This window comes from Meriones unguiculatus, chromosome 15, assembly GCF_030254825.1.
Source record: "Meriones unguiculatus strain TT.TT164.6M chromosome 15, Bangor_MerUng_6.1, whole genome shotgun sequence".
Classification (NCBI taxonomy): Eukaryota; Metazoa; Chordata; class Mammalia; order Rodentia; family Muridae; genus Meriones; species Meriones unguiculatus.
The window spans coordinates 59,327,004-59,342,341 of NC_083362.1; the positions used below are offsets into that span (position 1 = coordinate 59,327,004).

Sequence of the window (15,338 nt, forward strand, 5' to 3'; positions counted from 1 at the left end):
TGCTCACCATACCCTGAAACAGGTGGATTTTTAAAACGGGACTTAGGGATTGATCCCAGTGCCCCAGACTGATTTGCTAACATAGCTGAGCAAACGGATACTCAGTAGAAAGGCAGAGTGTATGTATGTAGCAGTGACCTCTACCAAACTCCAGTCATTGAGGCAGGCTCTACTGGTGTTAGCAAAAATCCTGCCATCTCAATGTAGCTCACCTCCAACACTCAGAAGCTCACTGGCCAAGACTGGCCTCCAATCTGAGCTTTAACAGTGTGCACTGTTTCTCTATTTTTACAATCAACACGAGCTCACTTTCTATTCTAGTGAAATAAGTAAACCATCTAGTCCAAATTAACATTTGAAAATTGTGTCTTTCATGATGTGCTTTCCTTTGTTAAGTGAGAGTCTACGGCAGCTGTGTGTCTTTAAGAAGCTTGAGAGGCGTTCCATGCCCTGGCCCTGCCAGCTGACCATCGGCCCCAACTTGTCTATAAAGATTGTAGCTTATAAATCGGTAGGTAGTAAATGCATGTTTTTTTTAAAAAGCAGTGTTCCCGGGCAGATAAATAGGTTTATGTAAGAAGCTGACAATCCATGTGTGAGTTATTCAGAGTATAATTGCTGCCTCACTAGCTGTTCTTCCTTTTGATTTAATCTCCGTATAGCTTTTCATCTAAAAGGCACGAGGGGAGAATTGTTTATAATACGGCTTATTTCCCTCCTCTTCCTCTTTTGCTGAGTTGACAATTGATTGTTAATCAGGAATTCAGGCCTTTGTCTCTTTTACTTTTAGAAGGAAGAAAATATGATGGATTAACTTATCATAGCAGGGATGTTGATAATTCACTAGAGTTATGTGTAAAGCGTGGAGACATGGTCATACCTAATTCAGTTGTTACCGATCCAATAGTACTAGCACATATAGAATGTAAAAAAATGTTGACTTGTAGCCAGGCGTGGTGGCACATGCTTTAATCCTAGCACTCAGAGAGGCAGAGGCAGGCGGATGAGTTCAAGGCCAGCCTGATCTACAGAGCAAGTCTGGGACAGCCAAGGCTGTCTGGAAAACAGAGAAATCCTGTAACAAACAAACAAAAAAAAGTTGACTTGTTAGTGTCAGGTTGCATGTCATTACTCACATGAATTTTTACAGCATAGGTCACTTTGAAAAGTCACTTGCCTTCGGCAGTTATTTCAATCCCAGTCTGAGCGGAAATCTGATCTACACTTCAGTATAACTTTGTTTGCCTCTCCCCCTCCTTTAAATGTATGCTGAAAATATAATTAAATCTGAGAAATAAATATACAGACATATTTTTGTATGTCTAAGAAATTAATTCCCAAACATATGAGAACCATGGAGGTAATTTTGAGTTATTTTGGTTTCTACCAAGGCCAGAAGAGTGCTCTGTCAATGTCTCATTTTTTTCAGTTTCCTTTGTTGGTTTCTCCCCTTCTTTTTGGCCGTGGTAAAATGAACAGTCCCTCTTTATTAGGCAGTTTGAGGGTTTTTCTATAGGAAGTGTATATTATTCAGAAATCAATATGTGCCTATAGATTACGGAAGGAGAAAAGGGGAGTATAGAGACAGTTTGAAGGTATTCCCCTTTGAATTGAATTCAAATGCACATAACAGGAAAGAAGAGGCTTAAATGCTCCAGCTAGAGTAATTGTTCAGAGAGTATGTTAGATTTCTATTTTCTGCCAGTCAGTCTATTCTTATTTTCCCTTTATCTGTCTTTTGAAATTAGATTGTACAGGAGACAGTTAAAAAGAGTTGGATGGTGGTGGATGCCAGAACCCTAAAGAAGGAAGATATACGGAAAGAAACTGTTTATTGCTTAAATGACGATGATGAAACTGAGGTTTCCAAAGAGGACACTATTCAAGGTGTGTTAACAAGTGACTGCACTTTTGTTCAGGAAAGGTTTGCTCTTAGGGGATGGGAGGCCGCATAGGTTGTCAAAGGAAGTGATCCTTTGAGTTCCAGATGTGCAGCGGAGGGTGAGACACTGGTTCCTGAAGGTCAGTGGGGAGCTTGGGCTCCCGGGAAGGACCTGTGTGCTTGAGCCTTCTAAGTTTAAATGTGTCAGGTGTCAGGACTTGCACTTGGCTTTATTCTAATGTGCAGATTCACTTGCTGGGAGGACGCTTATAAAGCAGCTGAAGCAGCTTTCCCGCAAGTGTCAGGATTCAGGTTTTATATCCTACCGGCTATGCTCACTTAGGGGAAAAGATTATTTGTGATTGTTGTCATGGCTTATACACACAAGGCTCTTTAAAGCTCTGCTAAATATACCCCACCCATTTGGCTTAAATAGTATGTTTAGATGGCATCTTTATCCAGAGGACTTGGAAGCTAGCTGAGAATATCTGAATATTCAAGAGCTCAAATCCTCAGATGCCAAATGATGCTTAAGATGGCAGCCAGGGTGCTTAGAGCAACTTATTACCAGGGTGTGCACTACTTAGTATAGTTTTAATTTCCCAGGCCTGAAAAAAAAAATGCACGTATGGCGTTGTATCTCACTGCATGTATTTAAGTCTGAGGGAGTGGGATAGTTTGAAGCTTTGAGGGGATTGAACTATATGCAAAATATAATTAATACTTTACAAGGACCCTGAGTAAGGAGTAGGCCAGGCTCAAGGGGCTGTGGCGTGTCATAAGTGGTAGCCTATATTTTCTCTTAATTTTCACAACCTAACGAAGCAGACACTGTTGCTATTTCTGTTTTACACAGAAGGATTGTAGTAGTTACTTTTCATACTGCTTTGACAAAAGCAGCTTAAGACAGGAGAGGTTTGTTTTGGCTCAGGGTTTGAGGGTCCCACCTACCAGGCACGGAAGAGAAGTGTGAGGCCACTGGCTTGCGTTGTGTCTGCAGTCAGCAAATTAGAGCTCAGCTATTTTCTCCCTTTTGTTCAGTCCTGGAGCCCAGCCCATGAGGTGCTGCCATCCACATTCAGGGTGGGTCTCCCCCCCTCAGCTAACCCAGCGTCGGAACTTTGTCACAGGTACATCCAGGTGTGTTTCCATGGTGATTCCAAATCCCATCAAGTAGACAATCAAGATTGGACCAAAGCTGGAAGATGCTCATTAACAGAAAGTCACACAGTAGCGGTGTACGGGCACAGAGCTAGGTCTGGAGCTGCCTTCCTCCAGAGTCTGTGCTCCTTCATACTGTTCAGAACTAGTACCAATGCTAGACTCAAGAGTTGATGCATGATTTTAAAAGCAAATGGAGCCATTGATGGTTTAGGGGATTGCTCGGTAGTGTTTAGGAGTGTTCTATTAGGGACGTAAGTGTAACAGCTCATTAGAAAGAGGAGGGACCAGAGGCCAGGGGGCCTGTTCTTCAAGTTGTTGCAAGAAAACTCTATTATGCGGGACAAAAATCTTTTTGTGGGGGTACAGTTGAAGGGGAAGTGTTAGACGCTCTCTGAGTCTCGGAGTATGGAAGCTCTTCAGTTCTCCATTACCCCTTCACACTTAGGCACTGCCTTCCTTTGCCTGTCCCCCACTGTCTGTTCTCTAATGTGTGGGTTGTCCTCTTTCTTACCTACAGTATCTAGTAGATACAAGTGAGCCAAAGAGTGTGTGTACTGTAGAGTCTGTTCTTTACTCCCTGCCTTGTGTAAAAGTTACTCGCACTTTAAGTAGAAGAGCCAGAAAACAGAGGCAGTCTTACTGAGCACTTTTAAGATACTGTTAATTCAAATAAGAAAATGATTGATGATAAGACAAATTTAGAAAAAAAAATACTTGGCTTAGGGTCTGGGGCATGGCTTGGTGAGTAAAGTGCTTCTGTGCACCCAGGCATGGGCTGGGCGTGGTGGCCCATGTCTCTAATCCCAACACTTGGGAGGGAGAGGCTGGTGGCTCTCTTGAGTTTGAGGTCAGCCTGGTCTACATAGTCAGTTCCAGGACAACCAGGGCTACACAGAGAAACCCTGTCTTGAAAAACCAAAAATGAACAAACAAACAAATCCAGCCAGGCATGTCAGTGCACAATACCTGTGACCCCAGTGCTGGGGTCGTGGAGACAGCAGCTGGGGTCAGACAGTGCTGGGGTCTGCCTGCCAGTCAGCCTTGCTGAAATGGAGGGCCCCTGGCTCGGTGAGAAGCTCTGTCTGAAAAAGTAGGTGGAGAACAAAAAGGAAGGTGTGTGAAGTCAACCTCTGACCTGTACACAGACTCCCAAGTGAGCACACCTGTATGCACACACGCACACACGTGTGTATAGCCTCTCCTACCTGCATACAAGTGACTGAGGAAGAAAAAGAAAACTGTTTGGTTTAGATGCCACTTTCTTTGTCATGTTACCACGTGTTTCCTTTTGAGTTTTGTATTGGAATTTTTGAATCGTTTTCATCTTTAAAAAAAAAAAAAAGCCATGCATGAAAATTGAAATTGCTGTCTTCCTTATTAACTCCGTGACCCCAGCAGCCTAACAGGAATGAGCAGACACTGGGTCACACAATCTTCCTTGGTTCTCCCGTGTCCCTTGGGTTTTGATGATCCTTGCTGCAGTCCCAAGGAAGAGACGCTGGGCACTGCAGGAGTGCAGCCTTCCCGGAGAGCAGAGAGCAGATGCAGTAAACAGAGTCAGGGTTTTTGCTTTTTGTTTTTTTCACTGGGCCGGGGAGGGGGGGGGGAGGAGCATATGAACCTGTATTTACCCAACGTAACACACTGAAAATAAAAACAACCAAACTCCAGAAATAGGATAAATTCACATCCAGAAAAGTGTAGAGCTTGTCAATCGTATGCTTTTAAATGGAGTTTGGCTTCAGTTAGGTGGCGGAAGGCTTGTCTATTTTGAGTGTGTGTGTTTGGACGTTTTGTTCTGAAGATTTCCGGTGGGCCATTTTCTCTGTGGTTCTCTGGGTTTCTGAATAAATGTGCTAAATGTGCTTTTGATTATGTTTACAACTCATGCTTGTTCTGTAGTCAACTCGGTTGTCTTCAGAGGATAAGTGATGTGCTCTGTCTGCAACAGTCTTCTCCCGTGCTGGGTAGTCAGAAGATGCAGGTTTAAAAATGTAATGTGCTAAATGTGCTTTTGATTATGTTTACAACTCATGCTTGTTCTGTAGTCAACTCGGTTGTCTTCAGAGGATAAGTGATGTGCTCTGTCTGCAACAGTCTTCTCCCGTGCTGGGTAGGCAGAAGATGCAGGTTTAAAAATGTAATTAGGCTTTAATCATCTGTATGTGGTATGCGGCTTGTTTCTGCCTCTGCTTTCCCCTCCGTCCGTCACAGGGGCAATGATTTGTTCCCAGGGAGCAGAAGAAACCGGCTCTGGAGTTCATGTGTTGTTGATGTATGCGCAGCTTGTTTCAGACCCCATAAGTCTAACAGGTGCTCTGCTCTCGTTCCCCAGGTTTCCGCTACGGAAGCGATATAGTGCCTTTCTCTAAAGTGGATGAGGAACAAATGAAATATAAATCGGAGGGGAAGTGCTTCTCTGTTTTAGGATTTTGTAGATCTTCTCAGGTACAGCGGTCATTCTGCCATGGTGAACAAAATGCATGCCTTGAGCTTTTGATTGGTTGTTTTATTTACAGCTCATACTTACTTCTCACTCACTCTTCTAAAATGTAGAATTTTAATTTGTGTGGTGTGTGGATGTTTGTATGCATGTATCCATGTGTGTGTGGAGGTGAGGGGACAGTCTCAGGTGTGTATTCCTCAGGTACTGTCCAGCGACTTTTTGGAACAGGGTCTTTCAGTGTCCTGCTACTTGTCAAGTTGGCTTGGCTGGCTGGTCAGTGAGCCCCAGGGATCTACCTGTCTCCTCACAGTGCCAGGATTGCAAGCACATGGCACCACAGTAGGCTTTTTTTAGAGTATTGGTTCTGGGCCTTGAACGCATATCTCCATGTTTGGAGTTTGAGCTGTCTCCCCAGCCCATCATCTCTGATATCTGAAAAGAAAACCCAAGATTTAGAGAATAAGCATAAATCAGAAAAGTAGGTTCGCAAAGTCGCTTCCTCGCTACTTGGTTCTTGGCAGTTGTATTGCTTACTAAAGCTTTTCTAGATAAGGAGTCTACCTGAGGTTTGAACGTCAGTTAAATCTTAGGATAGCATTTCTCTATTTTTAACATTTTTAAAAGAAATTTTTTTTTTTTTTTACCGTGTGTGTCTCTGTGGCTGTGCGTGGGCATATGTACATGAGTGCAGAGGATCAGGAGGGCAGAGGAGTCAGGTCCCCCTACAGCTGGAGTTACAGGCAGTTGTGGGTCACTCAGGTCCTCCATAAGAGAGGGATGTGCTTAGCCGCTGAGCCATCTCCACGCTCCGGAATATCATTGATTCATGAGTGATCACCTTTTCCTTCAATTTCTGGTGTAGGGTTCTAGGATCTGAACCGTGTCTGTAAGTCACATGAATTTTAGGCACTAAAGTGCAGATTCATGAAGTAGACACAAGGGGAAGGGCAGCAGTCTACCATGGGATCCATACTCTCTTAGGAAGCATTGCTCAAAGAGTCACAGAGATCTCAGGTTCACTGTTCTTGGGGTAGGCTGCAAATTGATGACCATAGTTTATTATTATTATTATTATTATTATTTTGGTATCTTGAGAGAAGGTTTCTCTGTGCCTCTGTGCAGCCTTGGCTGTCCTAGACTTTGTAGACCAGGCTGGCCTTGAACTCACAAAGATCTGCCTGCCCCTGCTCTCAGAGTGCTGGGCATGCGCCACCACGTCCGATTGGATGAAGAGATTTTTTTTGGAGAACTCATGTGGGAATTATAATGGAAATAAATACCGTCCAGTACTCTGCGTTTGTGTAGCTGTAGCACACAAGCCTTATGTACTAGGTTAATTCAGTGAGGCTTAGGAGACTTGCTTCTGTGATTACCCATACTGTTACAAGTATCTTCAAATCATGTGAGCCAAGGCCTGGAGAGATGACTCAGTGGTTAAGAACATGAACAACTCTGCCAGAGGACTGAATTTGGCTCCCAATTGCCCATTCATTATTCCAGTTCAGGGGGATCTGGCGCCCTCTCCTGGTCTCCAGGGGCATGCATATACATGGCATACATTTACACCCACACAAGTAAATCTTTAAAAGACAAACAAAACAAACCTCTTTAAGCCCAAAAGTGGGCAAACCTACCTAAAATCTCTAATGTACCGAAATGATATGTACTAAGTGAGCATAACTATTCTTTGGAAGCTTAGAGAATCCTAAAGTTATTTCCATTGCAAAGTATGTAAAGTTGAAACTTACGATTATTAATGGCAATACTTATTAATCTTGAGTGAAACTAACCTTATTTAGACAATTTGTAGAACCTGTCTCCCCTTTGAAAAAGATCTATTTTTATATTTTACTGTGACGTGCATGGGTGTTTGTCTGCGTGTATAATTGTGTACCATGTGCATGAAGTGCCTGCAGAGGCCCAGAGATGGTTCTGGGTCACTGGAACTGGAGTTACAGATGTGAGCTGCCATGCAGGTGCTGGGAATTGGGCTTGGACCCTCTGGAAGAGCAGTCAGGGCTTTCAGTCACTGAGCCATCTCTCCAGCCCTTCTCTCCCTTTTTTGGAGACAGATTTCAGTGTGTATTCTTAGCTGGCCTAGAACTTGTTATGTAGACCAGGCTGGCCTTGAACTCAAAGAGATCTATCTGCTTCTGCATTCTATTTTCTGGGATTAAAGATGTGTATTACCACATCTCTCCGAAACTGCCCTTTTTGCCTGTGTTTAGATAGACAGACAAGCCCCTTACCCCAAACACCTTTAGTATAATTCAGAATTGCAAATTCTGAAGTTACCTGTTCTAGGACCTATTTTAGCTAAATAACAAAGAAAAACCAGGATGAACAGCATAAAAAAAGATACATATTTCTTTTTAAAAGATTTATTAACTTCAAATTTTACTTTTAAAATCATTAAGTGCTTTCTAGATCAACTTTTTAACTTCTGAATCAATTTTATTTTACTAATTTTGCTTTTGAAGGAGGAAGGTACTTTTGTTCAAGTCTGGGCTTAAGAAAATGGGCAGAGACTGTCCATCTCAAAGAGAAGAATCCCCCTGTTCCCCAAAGTCAAAGAAGAGTCTCACAGGTTTCCTGAGATGGGATGGTCCTGGGCGTCACAGATGCAGACATATCGTTTGCTCTTCAACCAGCAGCCAGACAGGGCCACACTCAGCTTTGTCTTAAAGTTCTGTCTCAGTCAAATATCATGAAAATATTATAATTATAACTACCATTCAGTGAGTAATTACAGTGTTCCAGGCAATGTAAGCCCTTGATAAAAATTCTCAGTTATTATTACCCCCTCAGGCGTGTACTGTTGTATGCATTTTTTTAGATAGGAAAATGAGGATAAGCCTCATTATGTAACTAGCCAGACAGCTTTTTATCTTTATTTATTTATTTATTTTTACCCTTTTCCCAAAATGTTTATTTAGTGCCCACTGTGCGCCAAATGCTAACTGAACAGATTAGAGTGGTGCGGCTGAGAAAGGTCTCGGGGCCTCTGCTTTTGGGACGACCTGAGCTGGACACCTTATAGTGAAATGAGAGTAGACATGGATTTTGAGCCATCTCCTGGACTCCAAAGTCTGTGCCATCATTTAGTGGCACACTCGCCATATGAATTAGCATGGTTTTGAATGGCCCACTGTACATACCTGCTTTCATGTATTATCTTAACCAAAGACCACAAGGTGTTAAACATAGTATTTTCCATGGGGACTATGACAAGATACAGATATGCACCTTTTAACAGACTAGTGCTTATCATTTATCTTAAATAAAATCACATGATCCTCCACACTATCTTCAGCTGGACTGCTGACAAAATACCATTTGTGGAATGAATTGGTGTGAAATAATTTTGTGCTTGGATGGTGACTGTTGTTTTCTAGTCACGTGCAGTACCACTCCCCTGTATTTGTGTGTGTGTACTGTTTACTTTAAAATACGAAGCAGTTTTTCAGTTCTCTTGCCAAGTTGTCAAGTATTCTATGTATATAATTATAAGACAGAAAAGGCTGTAGTAGTTCACTTCCTTTCAGATTCCTGGCTTTTCTTTGAAAAAGTATACTAGGAAAAGATATACTAGGAAAAGATGTCATTAGCTATTTCTTAAAGATTTGTTTTTATTTTTAAGTGTGTGTGTGTGTGTGTGTGTGTGTGTGTGTGTAGGTATGTGTATGTGAGTGGAGCTCAGAGGTGTTAGATCCCCTGTAGCTAGAGTTTTAAGTGGTTGTGAGTCACCTATGTCAGGAAAGTGCTGGGAACCAAACTCCAGGACTTTGCAAGAGCAGTATATGCTCTTAACTGCCGAGGCATCTCTCCAGCCCCCTTATTAGCTACTTGTTGAATAAATAAAAGACTATTCTAAATTCCAACAGGGTAAGTAAATCTCTGTGACTGTGCTGTGCTGGATGTATTGGGTTACTCTTGCATGCCTTAGAACCATTGTTTTCAGCTGGGAAATGAAGTAGAAATGAGGACCTCACACTTTTAAACTTCTGTCTTGTTTTTTGAGACAGGGTTTTTCCGTGTAGACTGCTAGCCTTGATCTCACAGAGATCTGCATGCCTCTGCCTCCGTGAGTGCACCGCACCCAGCTGAAGCTCGGTCTTTTTGAGCTGCATTTTTTTGTAAAGTGCTCGTGGTCCCTCCACTTCGGAGAAGGAGTGCAGGCAAAAGCCGATGAGAAATGTTACCCAGTTCCGCCCATGGCACGGTCTTGTAAATAAGCCCCAGGCTCCAGCTACACAGACAGTGAGAGCTTGGGTGGGTAGATGGGTGCAGGGGCTGTGACTTCAGGAACTGTAGCATTCATTTTCTAGTCAGGTATTGTAGAGTTCTGTGACCCTGACTGCAGTTCAAGCGGGGGCAAGGACCGGCAGTACATTTCCTCTAACTAGTTTGCCCACCTCCAGCCTGCTCAGAATCGGCTCTGTGCTTTGGTCTCTTTGCAGTTCATCATGGCTTGTCACCCCTCCCGAGGACTTTATTCCTAAGAGACTTTATGAGACATGCTTTGTTAATCCCTAACGTTTCACCTTCCCCCGAACTGTGCTACACGGTTCTAAAAGCAGTGCCAATGAACACATACTATGTACCTGTCATTCTAGATTGCTGTTCACTGTTATGTCTGCCCTGGATCTAGTGTATAAACTGTTCCACCTTTTTATTTTTTAAAATGTATTCATTTTTTTGGATATGCGTGTTTTGCCTACATGCATGTATAAGCATCATGCACATGCCTGGTACCCTTTGTAAGGGCAGCAAGTGTTCTTCACAGCTGAGCCATCGCTCCCACCTTTAACTTTTCTTTTGGTTAGTTCCTACTTTCCGAGTCTTGGCTGAGGTTCAGTTTTTATATATATTGTGAAGTGCTCCTGAGGAAGATCCAGTGCCCTCTGTTGGACTATAATACAGCATTGTATTTAATTCCACATCTGTTTAGGCTTCTGAAGGATGTGGTTATATCCTGCCCACCACTCTGCTGTAGTGTACAGCCTATTGAACAATTCAGGACATGCCCTGGCCACTCATTGAGTTGAGCTTCAAGTACTAAGTTGTTTCTAGTTGCTCTTGATATTGACCTCACTGGTCCACAGACATTTTTAGTAATGTGTGCTATTTCAACCCTCCCCCCCCCCCCTTTTTTTTTTTACTCTTATAGGTTCATAGAAGATTCTTCATGGGATATCAAGTTCTAAAGGTCTTTGCAGCAAAAGATGATGAGGTGAGTCGGCTGTGGAATTTTGAGATAGTACTACAAAACTGAACTGTTATTTTAGGAATGTGGGTCTTGTTTGCTTGAAACAGGGTTTCTTTGTGTAGCCCTGTGCTGGAACTCTGTAGACCAAGCTGATTTTGAACTAAGAAATCAGCCTGCCTTTGCCTATCACGTGCTGGGATTTGCGAGCCCACCACGGCATGGCCTGCCTTTGTGTTTTAATATGAATATGCACAGCAGCAGTGAGGAAATCACCGACCTTTAACTCTGAAAATGGAGAAGTTATAAATTAGTTTGTTTCAGCTTGAGCACAGTGCCTGCACAGCAGTAGCCTTTGAGCAGCTTGACTTAGGCGTGGGCATTTCCTGTTGGGTGTTACGGAGGGCTGGACCATGCTGACCCCTGCCTCTCTGGTTAGTGCTGGTGTGACCTCTGGAAGTGCTCGTGACCTGTGGATGACGTCCCTGTCTCCCAGGTACCCAGGAGTTTCTTTTCGTCGGGCTGGCTTCTTCCAGGCTAAGAGCTTTGACCTTTACACTGTACATTCATGCCTTGCTGCTTGTATGTATGTTCTTTCTGGAATATTAAGTCAGGAGTGAGTATTTCATTGATGGGTTGATCTGAGCTGGAAAATTCCAATAGAGAATGTGTTGTAGACAGTTTAAGCAGGCTTCTAAAGTTTGAAGATAGTTGCATTAGAAAATAGTGAACTTAATGTCAATTTGTTTGGGGTGGGAGGAGGGTATTGGTGACCCCTTTCTCTCCATTATTCTGGAACATGGCTGGCTGCTCACCTAGAAGTGGTCATGCCATTTCCGAGAACAGTTAACATCAGGAGACGATGCTTGCCTTTCACCACATCCACTGGGTGTGGGTGGGTCCATTACAACACATATATGACTTGATATTTGAGAATTCTAGTTCATTGTGTTCTCCTGAGAAATTGTGCTGGTCTGGTGTGGTGTGTTTTGTTCATGTTAAACTTTTTAAACCTCAGCTGTGGATTTGACTCGCACTTGTTTTCCTTTTCCGCAAAGGAAATTCTGATCATTTCATGAGAACTACAGGGAGTCCAGTGAGCAATGTTCCGTTACAGAGCTGTAATGAGGCGCCTGAGCTGCAATTCAAATTCGTCACATAAGTAACTAATTCCTGTTGTCAAAGTCAAATGAAGTTTCTAGTAAGGCGGCTTGTGTTTGGAATAGACTGGGGCTGCATCTAGGGCCCATGTGCATGGACGCGGTAGCCTGTGTGCCTGAAGAATGGAGGAGAGTTCAGAGGTTTTACTAGGATCGGGGTGCCTGTGCATTAGGAAAGCTATTATGAAAGATTCTTTATTGGCTCTTTTGGTGTCTAGAGACTTGGTAAGCTCTCAGGGGTGAGCTGTGGAAGTCCTTGGGTAAAGCTAGTCCAAGGTTCTAGCTAGCTGTTCTGCAGTCAGTTACAAAGTACAGCTAGACGGGAGTAGGGACAGCTGTCTCCGATTGGTTCCTTGAGCTAATTCTGGGGTAGGTATTGGTGACCTTGGTATTTCTTCTTTCCTGTTGTCCTTTGATTTTCTTTTTGTGGGTTGTGACAGATATGGCTCAATTTTATATAATGAATTTTCACATATTCTAGGGTCACTTTGAGTTTTTTGTTTTTTTTTTTTTAAGAAAAGATACCTTTATTTCCTAATGGCTCTTTGGCATCTGTCAGCTTTTTATGTGGTAGTCAAATTTTGATGTTATCTTCCTGGAGAGTAGGGAAAGTATGCTGTATGAGAGCTTCCAGTAAAAAATGTGTGCAGAGTGCCTGTGTGGGCAGATAGGGGAGTAGGAGGGCGATGACAGATGTAATAGCAGTCTTCGTATATTTTGAGGATGATCATGTGGAATAGAAATTAATCAGTGCTTCACACCAGAGAAGTGAACTGGGGCCAACAGGTGCAGAGTTTTGCTCCAGATGAATCATTCTGTCATCAGAGATTGCTGTCTTGTTCTTCTGAGGCAGTCTTGTGTCCATCCATGGAAGTTTGCAAGAAAGTCTCTGCAGCATGTGGGGGTTGTTAATGTGTGTGAATGTTACTGGGTTTTAATTAAAATATCCTGTGACCAGTGGGTAACTCCTTTAAATGTTTTCTCTGGTTATTTGTTTATAGTGTATGTGTGTAAGTGTGTGTGTGTGTGTGTGTGTGTGTGTGTGTAGTATATCTGTTTTATGTGCTGACTTGCATGCAGTGTGTGTAGAAGAGACAGGCAGAGGAGAAAAGAATGAGGACTCAGTTGAGTTAAATGCAGGCTTAGTGTTGTTACAATATAGAGCATAATCATTAACCCATCAACCCTCACATTAAATATTCTTATTGGTCCCATCAAAGACATACAATTTCAAATTCCAAGCAAATTAGAAATAGTCTGTTTCCCAACTCTATGCTTATCTGGTCCTCTCTTATGGGATTTAGTATTAGAACATACATGTCCTGTGTGGTACATCTTTCATTCCCACTAGTAAAGAATACATTTGCTCAGTGAAGACAGGGAGTACCCTTTATTCTCTGACAGGCCCTGTGAGCCTGCAAAGAATAGTATTAACAAAAGTAGTACTTGGAACAAGGGGAAATTTATCTGTTATGAAATCTATAGACAACTTTGATGGCAAGATATTGAAGCCATAGGTTCTTATGAAGGGATGGGATACACGTAGCTAACTGTGATACAGGTAGCTGTGATACAAGAAAAGCACATAGTGTCTGGGAATTTGGAAGATGACGCTTACTTAGTAAGGCAAACATGAAGACATGGGCGGGTTGGAGCTAGAAGGGAATTATGTGAGCAGAAGCACCAGGGGAGGAAAGTACAAGACCCTCCCCTGGTCACCATGAGGCTGGAATAGAACTGTTAGAGGCTTGTGGAAGAGACTGACATGCTCACCCCTGAGCAGAAGAGGCAGCGATGGATTTGAGAGACAGCGCGGAGCCTGAGCTGAGGGATGAGGGAGGTCAAGGACAGTGAGGCTGTAGTTTGGTTGAGTTGGAGGTGCTGTTAGTGGAAGTAGGAAAGACAGGTAGTAGTGAGTTGGCAAGAGGAGATATCTACCAGAGGTCTATGCCTGGATCATAGGACAGTATTGATTTGTGTGCCCATAAGCAGAAGCGATAAAAAAAAAAAAAAAAATACTGGGTTTTTTTCTCTCTCTTATTTCTTTGAGACAGGGTCTCTTACTGGACTAGAAACTTGCCATTTTGGCTAGGCTGGGTGGCCAGCAAGCTCCCAGGACCTGCCAGTCTCCATCCCCGAATGCTAGGGTTACAGACACACACAACCTAGATTTTTATGTGGGTGCTGGAGATTCGAGCCTAGACGCCCAAGACCAGGCCTTACATCTTTAGTTAATAAGAACAAACACTCTTGCTCACTGAGCTGTAAGACTTTTGACTCTTCTGTTCATGGGACTGGATGAAACAATCCCTAAATTGAGCTTTAGAGCGAGAAGAATGAGAGGCTGAAAGCAGACTTTAAGGACTAGTTGGAAGAAGAAAAGAGCTTGGGGAGCAGTGGCCCACCCAGAATAATTAGAGACTTACTTCTGCAGTCAGAGCATGGAGAAAGGGGCCGGGCAGACGTGGGTGAGTCCACCAACCAGAGATTTGGCAGGTAGAAGTTATGAATCCGGACGGTAGTCCATTAAGAAAGCAGCGACGAAAGCTGGATTGAGCCAAAGAATAATCATGTTCTAAGCAGACTTAATTCAGGAAGTTTTGAGAACAAGAGAAGGAAAGAGACAGATCAATAGTAATCTTTGCAAGGAGAAAGAAAGATTTTGTTTAGGAAGGCTGAGTCTTGAGTTTGTAGACTGTGGGTTGAACTCAGAGAAAGGGAGATTAAGGTAGTGGGGATCTCACTAATAAAGTTCTGGATGAGGTGCTAAATACCCATTTGGTTTTGAAGGGGGAAAAGGGCACCGTTTTATTTTGCCTGCTGGTAGTGTAGATGCGGCCCATCGCTCTGTGCTTGCTCAGGGCGCTCTACCACTGAGCTGTGTGTTCTCAGAAAAGAAGCCTGATACAGGGTAAACGCAGATGGTCCCGTGTGAGTGTCTAGGTCCTGTTGTGGACCTGTGCTGATGCACACTTCTTCCTTACAGGCGGCAGCTGTTGCACTCTCTTCCCTTGTTCATGCTTTGGATGAGTTAAACATGGTCGCCATCGTCCGATACACTTACGACAAAAGAGCTAACCCTCAAGTTGGTGTAGCCTTTCCTTATATTAAGGATGCCTATGAGGTAAGGCCCCTCAGGGCATTGTCACCCTCCCCTGCCCCTTTTCCATCTTCTCTTTTTTCTTTTCTTTTCTTTCTTTTTCTTTTTTTTTTTAAATCCTTTTCAGTAGTTCTGGGGATTCAACTCATCCAACGTCTGGGCTTCACACACCTGCTAGGCTGTGCTTCACTGCTGGGCTCCTTGCTGTCTGTTCCCTTATTCTAAGCTCTGCTTCGGGATCTTGTTAAAATACTCATTCTAGTCATGTACATTTAAGGGGGACCCAGTTCCTGAATTTCTTGCAAACTTCCAAATAATGTTGGGACTGCTGGTCTGTGAGCGAGCCAGGTTTTCAGTTAGAAAACAACATGATTCATGGA

General features: G+C 43.1%; 1 protein-coding gene and 1 non-coding gene across 3 annotated transcripts in view; one reads left to right on the forward strand and one right to left on the reverse strand.

The window, feature by feature from the left end:
* The window catches only part of Xrcc5 (X-ray repair cross complementing 5), an 88,932-nt gene that overhangs the window by 17,018 nt on the left and 56,576 nt on the right, over positions 1–15,338 (forward strand). For both annotated transcript variants that reach the window (XM_021645386.2, XM_060368597.1), the window contains exons 7-11: positions 397–511; positions 1,749–1,887; positions 5,382–5,494; positions 10,663–10,725; positions 14,845–14,982. In XM_021645386.2, coding sequence (XP_021501061.1) covers positions 397–511; positions 1,749–1,887; positions 5,382–5,494; positions 10,663–10,725; positions 14,845–14,982 — 568 coding nt within the window. The remainder of the gene's footprint in view (positions 1–396; positions 512–1,748; positions 1,888–5,381; positions 5,495–10,662; positions 10,726–14,844; positions 14,983–15,338) is intronic.
* Positions 124–276, reverse strand: LOC132648198 (small nucleolar RNA SNORA62/SNORA6 family). The gene has a single exon (XR_009586572.1). It is a non-coding gene; the product is annotated as a small nucleolar RNA SNORA62/SNORA6 family (small nucleolar RNA).